At 40.1% G+C, this 22,243-nt stretch overlaps 2 protein-coding genes across 3 annotated transcripts; one reads left to right on the top strand and one right to left on the bottom strand.

Moving 5' to 3' along the window:
* Positions 1-701: 701 nt before the first annotated feature.
* LOC135584315 (arginase 1, mitochondrial-like) lies at positions 702-19,949 on the top strand. Of its 2 annotated transcripts, none has more exons than XM_065104413.1 (7): positions 702-859; positions 985-1,126; positions 1,963-2,122; positions 4,058-4,191; positions 6,638-6,847; positions 18,939-19,049; positions 19,473-19,949. In XM_065104413.1, exons 2-7 carry the CDS (start codon positions 989-991, stop codon positions 19,731-19,733), a joined length of 1,014 nt encoding a protein of 337 aa, XP_064960485.1. In that variant the 5' UTR covers positions 702-859; positions 985-988; the 3' UTR covers positions 19,734-19,949. The 2 variants fall into 2 exon arrangements, with proteins under 2 accessions (XP_064960485.1, XP_064960484.1); XM_065104412.1 differs by having other exon boundaries at positions 720-890.
* Positions 19,950-20,348: 399 nt separating this feature from the next.
* On the bottom strand, positions 20,349-22,196 carry LOC103981943 (serine/threonine-protein kinase WAG1-like; the record flags this gene model as incomplete). Its single annotated transcript, XM_009398716.3, has 1 exon — positions 20,349-22,196. A coding segment is annotated over one exon (1,521 nt), but the record flags the coding sequence as incomplete, so codon positions are not given.
* Positions 22,197-22,243: the final 47 nt, after the last annotated feature.

The raw sequence follows: 22,243 nt of genomic DNA, 5'->3' as shown, positions 1-22,243 counted from the left end.
CGTTTGACACAACTATATCAATTTGCATTTCTCATCATGCATCGAGAGGTAAATAAATAAATATACCCAAAATGATACGTGCATAATCAATCATATCAGCACCCAATTCAATGCTCGAGTAGCATTAGCATTATTATCCATGTTATTGGATCCATAATTTCACTATCCCGATTCTCTCAAGTATATTCAAGTTGGGTGATATTTGTCGAGCATACGGTGATTAGGGGTAAATTTTATACATAAAAATATATATTTTTATTTTTTTTGACCTACCGAGCATTAAAAGAATATTGTTGAAAATATCCTAACACAAGTTCTATAGATGAGATTAATGTAATATTTTACATTAACATGAATCAATAGAAAAAACAAAAAAAAAATAGAGAAGCTCCGCAATAAAAAGGAAGAACGACTTTGGAATTTTGCTGGTTAATCGCCCATAAAAGAGCAAGACATTCCTAAATTCCTCGAATCCCCACTATGTTAAACTGCACTTCGTCACTCCACCGTCAGCAGGAGCAAATGTACTTGCGGAGCATCATATATCAGCTACCGTGATTTGACGTCTGTCATTTTAACGCTTTATTATCCGCACCCAGCGCGCCACGTTCACCACGTCCTTATCCTACACCCGCGTCGGCGCCCAAGTCCCAGTCTCTCTCTCTCTCTCTCACTCACGCACACATCCAAATGGACGGACAAAGTGATTTCCTTCCTGTTCTTTCTATTCTTCAATACGAACGTCCAAAGTTGGAGCGCCCTATGGCAGATTCATTCGCTCGCTCCACCCGTAAAGCCTCCCTCTCGTAGCAGAGAGAGAGAGAGAGAGAGAGAGAGAGAAAAAGGGATAGAAATCAGAGTACGTCTCCTCATTCATCAACGACACATCGGTGAATTGATTGTCTTAAAATTTGGATACTAGGGTGATATTTTCTCATTTGTTTGTGCATCCCTAAGTGCGTGTAGCTTGTTAATGCGCTGCAGAAAGATGGGCCAGGGGACGAAGTGGATGCACTACTGGAAGCAACTGAGCGCTGCGAACGTGCCCGCCGCCCTGATAGAGAAGGGCCAGAACCGGGTCATCGACGCTTCCCTCACTCTAATCCGGGAAAGGGCCAAACTCAAGGTAGTAGCAGCTGAATGATTCCTCCTGAGAGTGTTATGTTCGCTAAACTTATTATTTGGTGATCTCGATAGAATAAATTACTCTGTTGGTTGATGTTTGTTTTGTTCAGCTTTCACCAGCTATTATATTTAATTTTTGGTATTATCAAATTTGTTGCCGGTGATTAAGTTATATGTGGAATATTAAAGAATCAAGATATTAATTAGAAACGACGGCAGTCAAATTTAACCTCCTTTAAGTGTTTTTTAAAGTATGTTGAGTGTCGCCATACGAACCATATTCGAGTCTGGATTTGCATCAGCAAATACCTGTCCAGAGAAGTATATGAGGCATTAAGATAAGTATTTGCTGTCTACCTCGTCATTCCTTTGTACTTCTGCTCGAATCAAGTAGTTTAATGTAATCAGACTAAAATGTTTCACCCTCAAGCCAGGCATGTGAATTGATACCAGAAGAGTTTCCAATTGCAAATCAGTTGAGATGATATTTATGTTTGTTGACTGAATATAGTGCACGAGGATTAAGCTGCTAGTTGTATTACAACACATCTGCGAAACAAAATATATGACGTTGTATGGTATTATTATCATTTTTCTTGATAATTATCGAATAGTGCTTATTGTGTTGCTTGTGGGAATTTGGACTCTAAAAGAAAAAGAATGATGACAGCCAGCCATGGGATAACTTTGTTATGTTGGTTACTTTGTGATGCTTATTTAAAATGGTGAGACAACTATAAGCATGTTTTTGTTAAGTTGATTGCTTTTGAGATGCTCTGTTCCTGTTGTTTTATTTCTGCAACTCCCTTAACTCTATGAATCCCCATTCTTTTCCAGGGAGAGTTACTACGGTCCTTGGGTGGTGTTAAAGCTTCAACATCACTTCTGGGAGTTCCACTAGGACACAATTCCTCTTTCCTGCAGGGACCTGCTTTTGCTCCTCCTCGTATTAGGGAAGCTATCTGGTGTGGTAGCACCAATTCTACTACCGAAGAGGGTACTAACAAAATTTTATTTCATGCTGTACGATTAATTTGGTAAAAGTGACCTCTTTATTGAAGCATGTGTAGTACATGCTGTAACTAAGTTCTTCATGTTTGTGGTTGTATGTGCTCTGTCATGACCATAACCATGACCTCTTTTTTTGTTATTGTAGTGTTTGAACTTATATCACGTAGGTTATTAACTATGGAGGGACAACCTCACCCTCTATCACCATTGACTGTGAATGAATGAGTATATCTTTTCTTATCTTCTTTTTTGCTTCCTATGGATGTTATTGTGTGTGTTTTTTCCCCCTATGTATGTTGCTCATAGATAACATCCTTTTGTCAAGTCTGATGTCTCAAATTCTCGGTGGAATTGAGACTTTAAACTGAATAGATTAGATTGAAGAATATGAGAAAATGATAATTCTTGGTGATAGAAAAAAATAATCTTGTGGAAGCATGAGACAAATATGTTTTAACATGGATATTGTTACCAACCATGAAAACTCACTTTATGATGCTTTAAGGGTGTTGAAAAGTGATAACTATCCTCATACAATGCAACTTTTCATCTGCACTGGGGCTTCTTAGTTGATAATTCTGTATCAAGATGAATTAAGATTCATCTAGCTTTGGACTTGATAGATGGAGAAAATTTGAGAAAGTCAAAAGATATAAAAAAGATGTGCAAATACTTCCATAGCCAATTTTCTTCACACAGACCCCATAGAAGCTGGTAAAGGCTTGGATGAGTGGATGTTTTTTTGTAGAGATGTTGTGCAATGAGTTGAGCTGTTTTTCTCTATAAAGCTAGAACATGGTTCCAATTTTTATGGTACCTTCTTTGTTTTAGTTGTAGTAATTTGGTTTCTTCCTTTTTTACTGCACATTTTGAAGTCTTAGTGTCACAGAAAAAAGAAAAGGTTGTAGTTCTTAATATATCTCATTCTTGTGTATCTTGAACTGTGGCGAATGTTTCTTGAGCTTTGGCAGGTTTATTTTAAATTAATATTTCATGTTTCTAAAGATATCCAAAAGAAATTAGGCTTCTAAACACCTTGGATTGAAATAGGATCTCATCTGGTTAGCACCAAAGTTAATAGAACTGCTAAAACTCCATTAATCAATAAGATGGTGACCATGGAATTATTTGTCAAGTTGATCGATTCAAGACCTGAACTAAAATTTGTCAATGTGACTCCAAATATGTCTTTACAATGGACAAAGTAATAAGAAGTTAAAAACAATATCCAACTGAATCTGTTGCTAAATGGACATGTGGTCAAATTTCCTCTGACCTGTTTGTCAGGTAGTTTGATGGTGTAGTAAATCAGGATGGTGTTAGTAAGTCAGGTTGTATAATCATAGATGTGACTGTGCCCATTAACAATTGGATCATTTAAGATCTAGTTTGTTTGGCAGACCTAAAAACCCTTTCCTGTGCAGGTTCTGGTTTGTTTTGAAGATATTTCCCCAAATTGACTGAAATACACTGGTCTAAACAAAAACAAACCAGAAAAACTAAAGCTTGTTGAAATTTGAAACTGAATTGAGTTTAATTTGTCTTAGTCAAAATTTATTGATTTTTAGCTAAAATTTATTATGGTGGAAGTTTCTTGGTTTGAGGTAATGTTTATGATTTGGCTGATGAATAAAATTTTGAGGTAGGATTGGTGAACGATAGAAAAGAGTATACGCTTTATGTAAAATATATCTGATTACTTTATGTTCTATTGTTAGGAAGTACTCGCTTTATATTGTCCCATTCATATCAGCATAAATCAAGAGGCATATATGAGAAATACTCAGTATGAGTATTAAGTGGATGACTCCTTTTTTTATGACATTTTTTGGAGTCAATCACTTGTATTCTTTTGTGTCCAGTTTCTTTCAGCTAATTGGATGTCTAGACCTGATTCATGTACAACTTGGTGGTTATACAGGTAAAGAATTAAATGATCCTCGTGTGCTTACTGATGTTGGTGATGTTCCTATCCAAGAGATACGTGATTGTGGGATTGATGATGACAGACTAATGAATATCATAAGCGATTCCGTTAAGCTAGTGATGGAGGAGGTAAGACAACTGTTTATTTATTTCCCTTTTTATAAGATTCTTCTCTTAACTATTTGATGCATTTCACTATGCTAATTTGGAAATTTTTGCTTAGCTAACTGTGAGTTTATTATCTGCCTGGCTGCCTTCTAGATCTACCTAATCAATCTTGCAAAAGATTCTCTGCATGTTGAGGCCTAATTGTCATAAGTTTATATGTATTTGAGTTGAAAATTGTATAAAGACAGGAGTTCAAGATGATGTTTGCTTAGATGAATTAAAATCCTTTCACTATTACCACAGGGGTTTCTTCTTCTTCCTCTTCTACACTGGTTTGGCAAAGACCTGTGTGCCATCCAACATATCCAGATGCAATCTTGTCTTGGTTTGCAACATATCCAGACCTGTGTGTCAACCTCTTTGTGCATGAAGTGGTAGCCACAAGTTATGCACTTTTAGTATTATCAAATATAATATTATAAAAAAGGTAGAAAGGTAAACTGAGTGAAACTGAGTAAAACTGCTTTCTGTACTATCAATCTATTTGGATAAATCAAACTTTCTCCAGGTATATGTTCACAATCCTTTCATCCAACTCTTCCTTTCTGTAGTATACATCTCCTATCAATCTATTTTGATAAATCAAACTTTCTCCAGGCATAAGTTCACAATCCTTTCATGCAACTCTATCTTCCTTTCTGGTTATGATTAATTACTCATTTCTTTTCTTGAAGTGAGTATTTACAATTGGGATCACAGTTGTGCTGGTATCCAAAATCATATCTCCGTTTTTGTTCCGTTTCCTGTACAAATAAATCCTATGCAGCACTCCAATTTCTTTATGTTATTTTTTCCTGTATAACTATTTAACTGCCTTCCAGTAACAAGTTTTTCACTTGTTGGTAATTTTTTTATATTGTTCCAATTTTCATCTATTTTTTTCTAAAATGCATGACATTTATGATCTCTTCTCCTAGTATAACTTTTAACACTAATTTTCTAGCAACTCCTCTGTTACACTATTCTAATAATGTCTACATTTTTTGGTCAACATTCCTACGTTTAACTTCCCCTGTTGCTTTCTTTTTATCTATTATTATCAATTCTAGATTTCCCTCACCTGTTTTGGTTTCCTGTAAACAAATTATTATTAGTTATCATTAAATTATTTATCAATCTAATTTCGTCCTTAAGTGTGTTTATATTTTTCTAAATCGATGGTCTAATCCTATGGTGCTAGGCTATAAATATGATAAGAGAAGAAAAATCAATATGATATGGATGTTCTATGACTGAGGTTAGTATTCTTGCGAGTTGTGGCATACTCCTATAATAACTGGCAGTGAAGAGATAACTGCATTTGCCATTATGCTGACATCAGAATGTTGGTCGCATAGAAGAGGAAGAATAGAGACAATAGAGAAGAAAGATTGGGGAAACCTAATCTTCCTTTGACATTTGTGGATACTGTTCATCCATTATTTTGTGGGTGTATCACTTCACTAGTCTGAATGCTGTAGGTTTTGACATTTGTATGATAGAAATTTCAATCTTTTAATTTTAAAGTGCATTTTAACTCAGCTCAGTGAAACTTGAGCTACACAGATTGAATTAAAATGATCTCTTGGATGATCTACAACAACAAATTTTGAGTGTCATTAAAAAAAAAGAAGAAAAAGAGCCCCCAGCCCACTGATGGTGCTCCTCTCCTCTGCCGTCGCCTTCATATCCTCCTCGTCTCCTGTCTCCTCATCCTCCTCTTGTCCTCCGCCTGCTCTGCCTCCTCTTATCCTCCTTAGCATCTTCTCCTTCTCCTCCTTCTAGTCTTCTTCTCCTCCTTTCTTTCATTCATCCTTCCTTCTAGTACCGGTGTATGTACCGAAATATCGTGTGTGCAAATTCTGGTTCACACCGGATCTGTACCAATCCAGCCAATGACCTGCACTGATCTGATGCTCAAAAGTGTGATGCTTGTTTGGAACAACAAAACTCCTAGCAAAGAAAATAGGGCAGTGCTATGATGTGAAATAAAGGTTTGCCTTGTTGAGACTTGAGAGTTGAGAGTTACTAGTTTCTAAGACAAACCTTGACTCCACAGGTTTCAAAGAATATATGTGAATTATATAGATAATTAAAAAGTGATTGGCAAGCATTGGTTATGTAGAAATTATTTGTCCCTTAAACATGTATTAGATTTGAAAAATATATACTTATATAGGTTAAACAATTTAAAACAATCTGGTTATCTATGAAAATGATATAAATTAATACTAAAATATTTATTATGTCATAACTATCAAGAGGCTTGGCAACAGTATTACCAGAATACCAGAATTATTTGAATTTCAAGTAGTTATGTAGACAGCTATCAGTGAGATGATTTCTCCAAGAAGTATGCTGTAGCATCCAACAGTTTTTACTTCTATTGCATTATGTTATTGTTGACCTGACAAAGTTTCATTTATAGGATCCATTACGACCCTTGGTTTTGGGTGGTGACCACTCCATATCATTTCCAGTTGTTAGAGCTGTATCGGAAAAGCTGGGTGGACCTGTGGATATTCTTCATCTAGATGCCCATCCTGATATATATGATGCTTTTGAAGGAAACAAATATTCACATGCTTCTTCTTTTGCACGAATAATGGAGGGAGGTTATGCCAGGCGCCTTCTTCAGGTAATATATGTCCCTCAACTGATTATAAAGAGCATGTCAGCATGTTAAGAATATAAAAAATAAACTACAAGACTGTTTTTGATGTCACCTTTTGTCAGAAAGAATTAAACCATAGAACTTTCATTTTCTGTTGTCGGGTTCCATAAGAAAGGTTTACCATGTGATTTCTGCTTTGGCCTATATTCTCTTAAGTTTTTCTTTTGGTGATTCTTGTATTTTTTGTGTAGCATGAATTATAGTTACATGACATGAAATTAAAACTTAAATTAAAACTTTGTTATTTAAAAATTTACTGACATGTGAATTTTAATTAATGATTATAATCAATTGAACCCAGTTTTGGGATTTAAAAATGGTATGCGTGCCTAAAACAAAGTTCAAAAAGTTAAATATCCTTGGCTTGCTTGACAGCTGCAGAAAAACATCTTAGTTCTCAGTTGCAGAAGATTGGAAGTTCCCTGACTTTCTGTTAGGAGAAAGTTTCTCCACTTACAACATACAAATATAGATATGAATTTTTATGGCCTGAATTATTGAAAATACAAGATAGTGTGATTTAAGTTTAATTAACTTTTATTGGTAAGGCACTCTTTTTTTTCTGGAACTCTTTATGTGCAAACAAAGAGGTTTCATATGGGAAAGCTCTGCCTTTACACCTGTGCTGGTTAGTTGTTTTGATGGGGGTTTTGGGTGTCTCTATGTGTGTGTATATGCTTTTTCCTGAGTAGGAAGGCTGTGGTCATGAGGAACTCATGTCTGACATTTCATCTCCTTGTGTCATAATTGCCTTACTTTGCCTTTACCCTTTTAGCCATAAACAGTCAGGTGGATCTGCATGTGCCATGATTTTGGGTGGGATAAATGATATATATAGTTCTTCAGTCCATGCTTCACTTCTCTATATGTAGTAGGTATTATGAATATGATTTGATGCATCAACTGATTTATGGAAGGCAATCTTTCTGTTACAATATATCAAGAACTTGATACTCATCCTGGTAGGCCTGGACCATCGATCACAGATAAGAGTCAGACCATGTCACCATGTAGATCCTATTGGTTCTTAAGTGACTTGATTCTTTGTTGGATTTCTTCCCGCTTCCCATTAAAATATCCCTCGACACTGCCAAATGAATTAGAAGCTTGTATATCAGAACCATGTTTTTAAATGGTGGATACCATTGTTCAGTGGAAAGTGCATCATGGTACATGTACAAGGAATTTGGTCATCTCACAATGTATGTCAGATCCATGTGGATCTTAGCTTAAATTTACATGGAAATGGATCTCAGTTGTATCCGAGTGGGTCTGACATATAATTAGGACAACTTCATTTTAACAAAAAAGTAGGAAAGGGAAACAGCTTGAACTAGAATCTAGAATGGAGGCATTCATGACAAGCATTGAATCATGATCTCGAGATAGAAAAATGGAAGAATAAAGCTTAAATCAACAAAGATTAACAATTAACTTTTTTGTTTTGACTTTGGATTTACCATAGATTGGTGAAATACAATGATGATTTCTTTTGTTTCAACCTTGATGTGCTACAATTTGGAGGTTTCACGGAGAGACTGAGAGATCAAGAGTGATTGAATGAGTGGATGACTGTTTCCAGATGAGACGAAAAAGACGAGCGAATTGGGTGACTGAGCGGTAGGCTTACCATGTAATATGAACCCATTAGTTACCAACTGATTCGCATGGTTTGATATGCGTATCAGGTGGTTTGTCTTGTAGAGGATCAAATTTAAGCTAGTTCGTGCACAACTGGTTGTCAGATAGGTAAGTATCAGCCTGTATTAACTAGTATGATTGATAATATCGACCATTATTTACTAGTCCAATGATTGGTTGGTACATGAACCAGTTGATTTCATCCGATAGAGTCCAATACCGAGTTTATTACCTGGTATGCTTCCCATACCTGGCAAACTGGGTGGTTAGTCTATTGATGTTGAGCTATACTCGGCCGTAAACTTAGTGCTTGCTACTGGTATCTACCCAGACCCTTGTTTGTTTTAAATCTAATCTAACTTGATCTTTTTCTCCACTCCTTTTTTTAAGTGAGAAACAAACCATCCCGCCCTTTCCTTTTAATGCCCCCATGTCGCCACATGGGAGGGTTGTTCACCTAAAAGCACCACCTTCCTCTGCCTTGATCAGCTAGGCTCCTGACCTTGAACAATGCTCACATTGGTGGTGAGTCCCTGAGGATTACCTCTATTTGCAATGCTTCTGTCATTGCTCTATTTGCCACATAACTCTTTCTCTTTACTTGTAGTGATTTGGTTGGTACCTATAGGTACCAACACTTAGCACACTGTACAGTAGTGGTACGATACCAGTACTGTACTAGTCTTGCACTGATTAATATTTATGCCCAATCAAGATTTTAATCCATGCTCGGCGGTGGTGTTTTGTACCAGTGCTGTACTAGTCTTGCTACTGATTAATATTGATGCCTAATCATGATTTTAATCTGTGCTCAGAGGTGGTGCTTTGTATATCATCTTATCAAATTCGTGATCTATCTGAACTTTTTTGCTTCTTCCCCATCCCATGCATTTTGGCCTCCAAATCATTCATCAATATAGCAGCACTAGCTCAAAGATCCTGCATCTGTTTTTGGCATGGTGTACTTCTGTCTTTAAGGATGCAATTTATTAACACAACAGTGCCTCAAATTGTACATCAGGGCTTTGACATAGTATATTTCCTTTCTCCCAAGACGCAAGCCTTTTTGTTCAATGATACCGATGGTTGCCTCCTATTGTATGTTTTTTTTCTTCTATACGAGAGATTAAAGAGGAGAAATAGAAAAGAGAGAGGTTAGGATAGAACAGGAGAAGAGAGATGCAAGAGGAACTTCAGAGAGAACTTTAGTATCTTGGATTTATGCCTAAAGGTTGTTGATGTAAAGACATTAGAAATGATTACACCTATTTATTAAGTGCCAATTCTTACTAACATGGCGAACGTACCCTTAGATTGGTTGCAAACCTTGCTTATCTAAGCGAGGCAATGAGGTGGAATCACTGTCTTGGGAGGTATGTTGCAAACCCTCACTTTCCTGTTAAGCTTTGGAGGCATTATAGGATAGCAAGATCACAAATATACTTATTGGAATTGGCTAGGAATGGCACAATTGCAGTCATTAGGATTGAATAGATAGATTTTAGTGGGATTTATACTATTAAAATAGGAAAAAGCCTATAATATAATGTAAAGGAATAATATTTTAAGTAAAATATTGTTTTATCTTCATATTTTATAAGGTGTATCTATCCCTTAAAAAATGTGAAATGGACATATTAGTGAGAATAAATTTATAAAAGTGACTTTTATTAAAATATAAGTAACAGTTATATTACATAAAGATACTACTATACTTAATAAAAATACTATATGTGATGCAAATGATCTAAACCTTATTCACCTGCAATTTCAAAATAGCGATAGATGCCACTATGACATTTATGGTTCTCTAATCGCTATGCCAGAAAAGTATAGGGTAATAAAGCAATAAATAATGAAAAGATGAGATCCCTTATCTCTGCCTACCCCTTCTCCTTCTCACATGATGGTGATAGACGATAAATACGATGGTTGCAACGTAAAGAAAACAATAAGTGTTTTCTCTGTTTCAAAATCAATAATCACAGATTTTGTGTTGTTCATCTCAGTTTTCCTCTGCTTCTCTGGCTCCCACTCCTTTCCTCTTCTCTTTCTTCTTTTAAGGATATTAAATAGGCTGATAAGGCCAAAATTTGGCTTAATGTAGTTGATTGATTCTAGTTGTTCCCCTTTAATTTTTAAGTATATGGCCAAACGATTAGACAAAATTGTATTGACGATAAATGGCATCAATATGGATTGAGCCATGAACCATGCATGAGAGACCCTTCTTGAGTGGTGGAGGTTAGATCACATCTACTTTGTGGCCCAGAATTGGGAGGGTGGTGGGCACGACTTCCTCTCCCTCTCTTGAGTCAGTGGCGATTCTGTCCGAGGAGGGTGCTCCCTTATTCCTATTCCAATCAATTAGGCCACCTTGTACCTACAACCATCCAAGATGGTTGCGCCAAGCTATGATCCTACTGGAAGTTGGAGAAACTCGACCTCAAGCTGAAATGAGAAACTTATTTGGGCCCCCAATTTCTTGTTGCTGACCTCACCAGTCCACCTTAGATAATTTAGCCTTCTTGATGCTGGTAGCATTACCTCTTTGGTCTCTTTGTCTGTCCACATGGTGGCCCAGCACGTCTTGGTTTCATTATGGTTCAAAAATCCCATGCTCAAAGATAACCTAGGCAGATTTGGTGCCAGCCCTACGATGGCTGACTTGATGAATTGATGATAGCAATCTGATGACTGAGAATAAATGTCACTTTTATTCCCTTCGGTATGCTGAGCAGGATGCCAGCTTTGGAACTTATCATTCCCACACCCTTGTTGATTGAATTAGTTCCTTCAGGGTTGCCAAAATCATGTGGCTTGAGGCTGGAATAGATTCAGAAAAACCTTGGATCCATCCATACCAAATTAGGCATGAGATCTTTGTAATAAGTAACTGTTAGTTACATGAGATAAACATAACAAGTTCTGAATGAATGTTCTAATAGTTTTTATACTCCATATATAATGGTTTCTGCAGTCGTGGTGTCTAAGAGCTAAGGACAAATCATATGAACATCATTAAATAAATACCCTATGTCACTATGTGAAAGCCTTTTTAATATGTATCCATGGTAGAACTGGTAATTATGGTTCCTATTCTGATTAATGCTTTAGTTCATGTTTAATACTGACCATCATTCAGCATGTGTACTGGGCTAGTTTTTACAAGAGAAAGATGTTTATCTCTTCGTGCTCGACATGCGTGTGAAACTGTGAATGCTGGCTTGACAGATTGGCAAAAACAATATGTATCTTGTTGGTACAAATGAGATCATTGATATGTCATGGTGTGTTCGTTGGCATGTGTTGTCACAACTTGGAGTATATCATGCCATATCTTAATCTTTGAACATACTTGGTGGTGAGGTTGTGTGATAAGTGATAAAGATACATATATAGAAAAATTTCAGTTTCTATAGTCTTGTTGACCAACAAAAGCTTGTGCATTTTTTGAGAATGCAATTTATAGTCTTTGTGGATAATTGCTATGACAGTAAAGAAAATAAGGTAAAGTTCTCAATTCAGGAACAAACAATTCAAGCTATGAGATTTTGTATAATCCAAACCATTAGAGATGTAGTAATTTAATTAAGTTAAATGGAGAAAATATTCAATTCATAACTGAGGCCTTTATGTTGGATGCCTTCCATACATGCTTTAGGCTTTTGTCACTCTTTGGGATTGCAAGTACTATCTTGTTCCCTACTCTTTTGGGATTCTTTTGAAGTACATGTATCAAATAGTGTACCTGCGAATAGAACCAAGTTGAAACTTATAATTACTCATGAGTTGATCATGTAAGATTACTCTAGGACGTACCAAGATGGAACTTATAATTACTCATGAGTTGATCATGTAAGATTACTTTAGGCCACTGGAGAACCATGGTGCTCCTTCACATGGTTCGTCGTGTTGACTTGTACTAAACGGTACGAGCGGTATATACTGGTCTAACAGGGGACCGACACATAGACCGCCCTATACTGGGCTGTCCATAATAGGGGACCTCATATCGCTTGATACGGGGTCTGTACCGATCGAAACGATTGAAATCCGACTATTACCAAACTGTACTGGTTGATTTGCGATCGATACCAATCAATGGTTGGGATTTGTTGAATTCAAATGGTCAATTTGATCGTTTGAACCAGATCTAAGGATTTTTAAACTCTTTTTACCCTCTCATTCTCTCTTCTTTTACTCTTTCCAACTCATCAACTAACTCATCTACTCTCTCAATCACTTATATATTTCTCTCATTCTTTCATTTGCACTCTCTTGAACTCCACAAAGCTACGATTTGTGGATCAGATCAAGCTTGGGAGGTTAATTAGGGAGGATTAGCACCTAAGTTAGAGGAAGAACTCTCTAATCAAAGATATGTGGACTTTTTAATCGTATTCAACGACCCACTCAGTTCGAAGACATGGCAGTGATGTAGATAACAATGCCTCAATTGATGATGGTGACGATGTCGAAGAGTTGATGGTCTGGTCTACACAGTTTGAGGGTGGTGCATGTACCGATGAGTAGTATTTTACATATGTCATCCAAGATTCAGATCATGGAGCTTGATGTGATAATTAGCATTTTTCTCCGAGCACTAGTACGGTGATCGATCTTATTATATGGAGCAGCAAATCAGTGACAAAAAGTAGAAGTTTCGACATTCTCCGTGTTTTGCACCAATACATGCTACAATCGTACTTACCTCAGGAGTTGTCTCAGACATGTGTGGTTTACGACGATCAGACTATGATCATCACCACATTGATGCACCAATAGTATACGATATATCAATATACTATATCGTAGGATCAATTTTGGGATTGGGTCCAACAAATATATCAAGTTGATATATAGATAGATATGATTGAGGACCTCAATCCACTGCTCGTCGATTCTCATCGTTCTTTTTGGTGGTAGAACCAAGTATATCCATTGATCGATTACTTGATTCATTTGAATCTTAAAGTTTAAGTTGTTTAACAAATAATCTAATAATTCAAATTATTTCTTTGTAGATAATTCAATATCAACGAAAGGACGTTTTGAAATGTATCACAAAACTACTCCTCAAGGCCCAAAAAAGATATGTGCCATTATTCTTTCCTAATTTAGATTATTTTTACTAAAATTATACTAAATTTATATTTATTTTAACTTAAAAATCTTAATTTATTTTTTAGAAAATTTTATAGGTATTTTTAATCATTTTTATATGCTGTCGGTATGTCTCGCCATACTAACACATGGTACATCGATATAGAGCAATACATACCATACCATCGGTCGATTGGTATACTGGTATGGACTGGTACGATGAACCTTCCTTTATATATTATATTACATTTTTAGAATGACATCCCACATGTAGTTGTTATGTAAGTAACTTTATTTATTTACACCCTATTGTGACCCTTTTTTGAGGTACTTTTTGCTTGGATTAAATGATGAATAAATTAGTTGTGTTGTTTTGTTACAACATAATGTGCCTTTTTTTCTGTATATCATACTGTCATAGACAAAGTTGTAAACGAGGTGTTTGATGTAATGCTCATGTGTGTCTGTGCCTTTCAGTTTTGTTCATACTTTGCACAGCATGTAGAGGGCTGGCTGTATGCTTGGCAGTCTCATTTTGGTTGGCTTTGGTGGTCGTTTTAGGCTTATAAATGAAGGTTGTGTTATGTGGGCACTTGTGGGGATTTCAGTCTGTAGTGGACCATTTTGGATCCTTTGTTGTGCGATCGTTCAGAGCTTGTGAAGTCTACGTTTGTAATTTGCATTGATTATAAAGTGTTTGCTGAAATGGTTGCTTATGGATCCCGAGTGAAACGTTTTCTCTAACTCGTTTTCTATTTTGTAGGTCCTAAGAGACCATAAGAGACTTACAAAAAAAAAAAAAGAGGACCATGGGAGGCTTCGGGGAGGTTGACAATTGCAGATAGACACGCAAGGGTACCGCATGACTTAGGCAAAACTAGTTAAGTTTGTGATATTTGGTATCAGAGTGGGACAAGCACACTTAGAAACACTTGGCATGTAAACGTGGGGGACCTAGCAGGGCTGCGTTGAGGGCAGCTAGCATGCTCGACCATTTGGGGGAAACGGTTATGGAGATGTAGGGAAAGTAGTCATTCAGAGGAGCGAGCATTCGAGACTGGTATTCAGAGGAATGACCAACCCTTCGCATGAGAGGCACCACGAGGACAAGCAAGTTGGGAAGAATGTTTAGCGCATAAAGGTTGGGATGGCTGAGTTCGAGTTATGGCTCGACGTTGGCAACTAAACTTGACGGTGCTCAAGGCAAGCAGGATGCTTAGTAAAGGATGAGACCGTACAAAGTGGGATGGGTTGCTCAGCGACCGAAAGAGTTATGCAAAGCTCATAGAGGTGAGGGGAATTGCTAACTCAAAGAATTCGGTACTCATACAAGATCTTATATGTGGGCGATGGAATGCTCGTAGCCATCCCAAGGCGACCGAAACTCGGCACTATGGAGCATTGATACTTTCTCTTCAGCATGAGAAGGATACGTCCATAGGAGTCTGAAGTGTGCAGCAAGTTCAGCATGTTGCTAGGCCTTGAGGGGTGTAATGGGAGTTGTATTGGCAAAGAGTTGCAATATAGCAAATGCGTTTACGGGGACAAATCAATACACCATTTATTTGGCTCCAAAACTTCCAGAGGGAATGATGCAAAAAGAGACATTGCTCCAACGAGACAGATATCTAGGAGGGATAAGTCCTGGTTCTCCAGAGGGAGAATCATGTGCAACGGACCACATATGTTGAGTACCTCAAGACAACAACTGCACAAAGCTTATCGGACCGAGCGAGCGGCGATGAGTCATCGCATGATCTTGCACAATGTAATGTATTGGTGGATGCGTTGCGAGATCAAGTGGGGGAACGACACAAGGCAACACCAAATGTAGGCACACTTGGAACCAATATGGAGATCAGACTCAATGAAGGGCTGACCCGTGGAATGGTGGGCGTAAGAGTCACCATCAACTCAATGCAAACCAAGGAGCGAAGCAAATTGGGTGTAACTTGGTGAAGTACTTAAGCCACATGAAGGGAGTCGACATAGAAGATGGAATATGGAGTGGAGGCACGAAACTTTCCTTGGACAAAGGTCAAGGACATGAACTCTTGTAGAGGCAAGAGCGGGATCATATCATTCCATGGGTCCCTCATTTTGATGAAGCAGACTCATCATGCATGGTGCTAACAACGAAAGGCACTTCCAAGCACATGCACCTTATCTTGGAGAAGCATTTAAATGGAGGAACTAAGGCGACTCAACTTGCGGAGGTGAAGTTGGGGTTATAAGACCTTGGTACAGGGCAAAATGATACAGAGGCGGGTACTCTTGAAGAATATGACACAATGCTGCCATTCGAGTTATCATGAAGGAAGCGATGCACTAATTTCAACGAAGTTGGTGGACTTCGGGAGTTGCTAGGTGACGGACTGTCCTAGAGTTGTACTTCGCTTGGGTATGACCCGAGAGTGATGGACGAAGATCTATTGCCAATGGAGCGACACAATCAGAGGTGGCAAAGGCCATGCAATGTATTGGTAGAGGCCACATAGGGAGAGATCGCAGTTCGAGTTTATCCCACAATGATCAAAATGCAATGAAGATGTTACCAGGAGGCGATATGGTGCAGCGAATCAAGATGGAACAATTCGAGACAATGCGACACATACGAGACAAGTCCCGCGAGGAACTAGGTCATACAGAGGTATGATCGAGAGCTACTGGTAGCTTCACTTCGGTGAACAACACAACGGCAAGAAGGGCTATAGATTCAAGGAGTGAATGCCATGGTATCACAGAGGTAGGTATTCCATGCGTGCATCGAATTTTGCATCAAATGAAAGCCTTGGTCATCAGCATATGGGGGCTCTATACCACCGAGGGGTAATTCCAAATGCAAGTACCAATGAGTCTCATAGGGGGAACTTAATCATAGGGGCATGATCGGAGCTTTTATTCGCTCATGGACTGCTCCAGAGCTTTTATTCGCTTAAGGGAGCTCAACAAGTCAGAGGACAAGGTCGAGTAAGCAAACGTTGCTACCAAGGAAGCTAAGGAGAACAGAATCGGTGCGAGCCTTACAACATGATGGCGGAGGCCATGTATGAGAGTTGCAGTCTGTCATTCCATCGATCAAGTGAAACTGGTCGGAGAACACAGAGGTGTTGAAGTAGGTGGTCGAAAGGGGTAAGGAAGCGATGATGAGTCCAGAGCGACTTAGCTACCTAAAACCAAGTATCGGTTAGAATGGAGGTAGACTCGGAGGAGTGTCATAGTGTCACAGAGGCGGATCTACCGATCGCAAAGAAAGGGACGCAGATGCGAGGCGGTAGATAGTGGGGTCATGGGCATGGCAACGCCATAGTACCGCAGAGGCGGGACTTCCGTGGAGTTATCGATCCCTTACTTTCATAGAGGGAGAGTGCTTGGTCGTGAAAGGGGCCGAAGATGTGGAGAATGCAGAGGCAAACTCCAAGTACCGAGACAAGGCTAAAGGGTAGAGGTTAGGGAACTTCGTAAGACCGGTGTCAATGAGCTTCTTATTCAGATGGCTGAAAGTGGAGGACTTCGGGTCGATGCAAGAGTGCTCAACCAAGGAACGAAGTAACCTGTACGTGTTGTTGTACCTTTGCTACTCAAAGGAGTAGGCGACAGAGATGATGGAGAAGATGGTATAATCCCAAAGATAACCAAAACTATTAGAGACATGCTCCAAGTTGGGATGAAAACTTCTTGTATTCTAGAAGTTCGATGGTATTGAGGTGAATCATAGTAGCTAACTCAACATAAAGAGTGCAAACACTTCGGGTGCTTCAGAAGTGTGAGCAAAGAGCAGGTGAAGGTTAGTAATCAGCTCGATGCATAGAGTACAACCCTCGAGGAGGCGGGCAAAGTCGAGTAACCTTTGCCTTCTCAACTCTTAAGTGAATGAGCGAAACCGAGTACCCCAGTTCTCTTATTTATCCAGCAGAGGAGCTCTGCACAAGTTCAAAGACCCTTTGAAGAAATCTAATGAAAGACAATAGTTGTTAAATCCTCACCAATGGTGATCGGTGCTACTGAGGGTAGATTGTCCGTTTCATTTCTTAACAAAATGTCAATCGAAAGTGGAAGTGATGTGAACCTACTTGGAAGTGACAACTAAGCTAAAGAAGAATCGATGAGCAAATTTTTGTGGAGGAAGGACCCAAAAACTTCGAAATCTGCGAGGCGATACTCGTTAAAGCTCCAACAAACATCCACCCGGTTCAAGCGGCACGAGGCATTTGAGAGATTGACGCATAACAAGGAAGGTATTTTCCTTCATTTGAAGGATCCGTAGGAACCAACAAGGATCAGCACAACTCACCTGACCCTATACCAAAGTAGAGTCATTGGCGAGTTGAAGCAGCATAGCGAATCAAAGTTCGACTACTCAACAACAACGGTGGAGAGAAGCTGGGAGCCAAGAGGCGCGTTGCAGTTGGAATGGAAGATTAAAGACTCAGCAAAGGCGAGGAGATGCAGCGTCAGTAAAGGCGAGGAGATGCAGCGTCAGCAAAGGCTTCGATGAGGATGTCGAAGGAATAAGTGGGGGAGAATGTCACGGACAAAGTTGTAAACAAGGTGTTTGATGTAATGCTCATGTATGTCCGTGCCTTTCAGTTTTGTTCATGCTTTGCACAACATGTAGAGGGTTGGCCGTAGGCTTGACAGTCCCATTTTGGTTGGCTTTGGTGGCTATTTTAGGCTTGTAAACGAAGGTTGTGTTATGTGGGTATTTGTGGGGATTTCAGTCTATAGTGAACCATTTTGGCCCATTTGTTGTACGACCGTTTAGAGCTTGTGAAGCTTATGTTTGTAATTTGCATTGACTAAAAAGTGTTTGCTGAAATGGTTGCTTGTGGATCCCAAGTGAAACGCTTTCTCTAACCTGTTTTCTTTTTTGTAGGTCCTAAAGTATCATAGGAGGTTTCGGGAAGGCTGACCTTTGTGGGCGGACACGCAAGGATGCCGTACGACTTAGGTAAAACTAGCTAAGTTCGTGACGATATAGAAAGCAGTATGGTTAATTTTTTTTTCTATAATGTCGGTTGAAAACTTGGATGTACATAATCTTGTTGCTAGTAAATTGTATATACAAATGGTTCCGTTAATAGTTACATATATAGTACGTCTGAGAGGATTTCTTTTCTGATTAGATTAGAATATCCATACTCTTCTTATTTGCATTTGCTGAATTATGCGATTTAAACAATTTGCAAGTCTTATTGACACTTATGATTACTCTTAGTTTTATATCCTCTTATTTCTAGAATGTCTTACTGTGAGTCGTGCCTGTAAGATTGTAAATGACTCTGCCACATGCATCTCTGAATTTCAGGTTGGTATTAGATCAATAACTCGTGAAGGACGTGAACAAGGGAAAAGATTTGGGGTTGAGCAATATGAAATGCGCACCTTTTCAAGAGACCGTCATATTTTGGAAAATCTGGTATAGAATCTTGTTTTATCAAACAATGAATTACTCATTAATATGAATGCTGATATGATGGTTTATCTAGAAGCTCTAATTCACGCTCCACTGACCAATTATTCTCTCTGAACTTGTTACAATCCAAATTAATCTATACTGAATAGAGTTGCAAGGTTCATGAACTCAGTAGCATGGATCAAACTGAAATAACTTCTGGCATTCATCCTAATTTTTCTTGTGTGCACTAAAATAATGATTTCTGCAAGAGAAGAACTAAAAGGAACATAATTCTCTCTGTTAGATTTAACAGAATTGGGTTCTTTCATGTGACTTTTCAAGCATCAATAAATTTAAGATGTTAATCATCAATCTCATGACATGGATTACTGCTGCATATCATTCTGGTTTTACCAAGTGATTTGTACTTTGATCTTTTGACAGAAACTAGGGGAAGGTGTCAAGGGTGTTTACGTCTCGGTCGATGTCGATTGCCTGGACCCTGCATTCGCTCCCGGAGTGTCGCACATTGAGCCAGGAGGTCTCTCTTTCCGTGATGTGCTCAACATTCTCCACAATCTGCAAGCTGACATCGTAGCTGCGGATGTTGTGGAGTTCAACCCACAGCGTGATACTGTTGATGGAATGACAGCAATGGTAGCTGCAAAGCTGGTAAGGGAGCTTACTGCGAAGATTTCCAGGTAGCATGACCGTGCCACCCCTGTCCATCACTTTCCACCACTCAATACCTAAAAGCTAAGCTGGTAACTCTTCTAGGATAGAACTGATCTTGTGTTTTTGGCTTGAACATTAGTAGAACAGTTAGCATTACCAGGCAGTATTTTATCGTTGCTCTTTAGAGTTTAGACCCCGAGTCCTTAATATATATTTTTAAATAAAGCTGCACAAATTTTACGAATAGGTATGAAGTTCTGTGAAATTTTACAAATGTTTAAAAAGGAGTTGGGTCTTTGCATGCAAATGAGATGCCTACAAGCCCATCTCAAGTGGTACATTTGCAAACATTTTGTTAATGACAAATAGAATATATGACTCAAATATACATCTACATGTTGCAAGGGGATTTGCAATTTATATTGCAGCATGTTACTCTTATATATAATATTAAGAAAATTATATAATTATATAATATTAAGAACAAAGAAAAAGCAACAATGGACATAATTAAACCTGTGAAATTCCATGTAATATAAGATATACAAGAAGCACAAAGATTATAACACATGTAAATAATATAACATAATCTTCAACATTGTGCGGCTTATTTGGGAGTCGTTAAACCGCGGTGTCATGATTTTGTTATTACTCAAAAATAAGATGTCGAATTGGCTGCAAATTGTTTTTGGTGTAGGAATTTGGGCTGGTTTGATCTTCCACACTTTGGGCTGAGACCTCTATGTTTGTTGCATAAGACTCCAATATCTTATGCAACATTTCTATCATGTCTAAGATTGCACAATGTGATCTTTGACAGACATCATAAATCTCCCTAACATTTTGCACCAAATAGTCTGATAACTTTTGTACAGTAAAAAGATACATCATCATCATCATCATCATCACCATCACGTTTCTGGAAACTGCAACTCATTTACTTTGTACAAACTCCTCGTAAGAGCAAACACATCAAGCACCACCACTCCTTTCCTTAGTCCCCTTCTTCTGAGATCGCACCCTGAACCCAAAGCCAAGCCCCGGTTTAGTTCCCCTCTTCTTCCTGTTGCTTATCTTATCATTGTTACTACTCTTCCTCCAACCGCTCAACCATCGCCCACTGCCCTCGGTGGCCGCTTGCACCCGTGGCCCGCCGGCGGGACCCGGGACCACCGGGGGCCGGACGCAGCGGATCAGCGGCCACCACAAGCCCTCGAAGAAGGGGTGCCGCTTGATCTCCGTGGCCCCAGCGGCTGACCCCATCCTCGCAGCCGGGTCCCGCACTAGGAGCCGCGTGATCAGATCCTTCGCCTTGGCCATTTCGGCCTCGTCGCCGCCGTTGATGGTCTCCGGGAACCTCACCTCCCGCGTCAGGATGTTCCGCAGCGTCGCCTCCTTGGTGGCGCCCTTGAAGGGCGTGCGCCCATACAAGAGCTCGTATAGGAACACTCCGAACGCCCACCAGTCGACGGCGCTGCCGTGGCCGCTTCCGCTGACCACCTCCGGGGCCAGGTACTCGTGCGTCCCGACGCACGCCCTCGAGAAGGCTGACGACGGCTCGGCCACGAACTCGAGCTCCTCGCCCTCTCCGGAGGCCCCGCCGCCGCCGAAGCGGCAGCAGAGAAAGCGGCTCCTGCGGCGCGGGAGGCGGCTACGGCGGAGGAGGGCGGGGGAGACGTGGGAGCGGAAGGAGAGGTCGAAGTCGGAGAGCATGACGTGGCCGTCAGCACGGAGGAGGATGTTTTCGGGCTTGAGGTCGCGGTAGACGAAGCCGAGGGCGTGGAGGTACTCGAGGGCGAGAAGCACCTCGGCGGCGTAGAACCGAGCGGCCGCCGGCGGTAGTCGGTTGCCGCGGCGGCGGCTGAGGAGGGATTGGAGGTCGCCTCCGGGGCAGTAGTCGATGAGGAAGCAAGCATAGTGGGAGGCGTCGAGCCGCGCGTACAGCGTCGGCAGAAACGGGTGGTCCATCTCCGCCAGAGCCCGCGCCTCCGCCGACACGTGCCACGTCTTCCCGCCGTCGTCGCCGCAATCCTCATCATCGTTGTCGTTATCGGGCTTAGAGTAATCGGCCTTTGAGCGGGAGAGAGCATCGAGGTCAATGACCTTCAGGGCGAATTCGACGGGAGAGCGGTCGTCATCGAAGCCGTTGAGGCGGCAATGGAAGACGCGGGCAAGGTGGCCCGAGCCGAGGGGGCGGATAAGGCGGAAGTGGTGGAGGTGGAGGAGGCCATCAGGGGAGAGGTTGCCGACTGCGCGAAGCGCGGACCAGTGTGGATCGGAGGAGTTGCGGGGAAGTGGCTTAATAGCAAATGAGGAGGAGGAGGAGGAGGAGGTCGAGAATGACGGTAGGCTAAGGCTGCTGCGGGCACTTAAAGTGGAAGCCGACGTCGTCGAGCTGGTGAAGCTGCTGTCCAGGTCCGAGTAGGAGTCTGGCGGACAGAAGCTGAACCCCTCCTCTTGATGCATCTTGATGGCGGAGTCTGTGGAACCCGATCAAGAGAGAAGTCAGTTTGGACGACCAGAGCAACGCAGATGGGCTT

This window comes from Musa acuminata, chromosome BXJ2-4 (genome assembly GCF_036884655.1).
Source record: "Musa acuminata AAA Group cultivar baxijiao chromosome BXJ2-4, Cavendish_Baxijiao_AAA, whole genome shotgun sequence".
NCBI lineage: Eukaryota > Viridiplantae > Streptophyta > Magnoliopsida > Zingiberales > Musaceae > Musa > Musa acuminata.
The sequence above is the reverse complement of the archived record's forward strand: the minus strand, read 5'-3'. Positions and strand labels throughout refer to the sequence as shown.

What these genes read in the sequence shown, in the direction of transcription:
- LOC135584315 (XM_065104413.1), top strand. Translation starts at nt 989, where the DNA reads ATGGGCCAGGGGACGAAGTGGATGCACTACTGGAAGCAACTGAGCGCT. An exon ending in CAATTCTACTACCGAAGAGG is followed by an intron (nt 2,123 to 4,057) that starts GTACTAACAAAA and finishes GTGGTTATACAG; the next exon opens with GTAAAGAATTAAATGATCCT. An exon ending in ATGCCAGGCGCCTTCTTCAG is followed by an intron (nt 6,848 to 18,938) that starts GTAATATATGTC and finishes TCTGAATTTCAG; the next exon opens with GTTGGTATTAGATCAATAAC.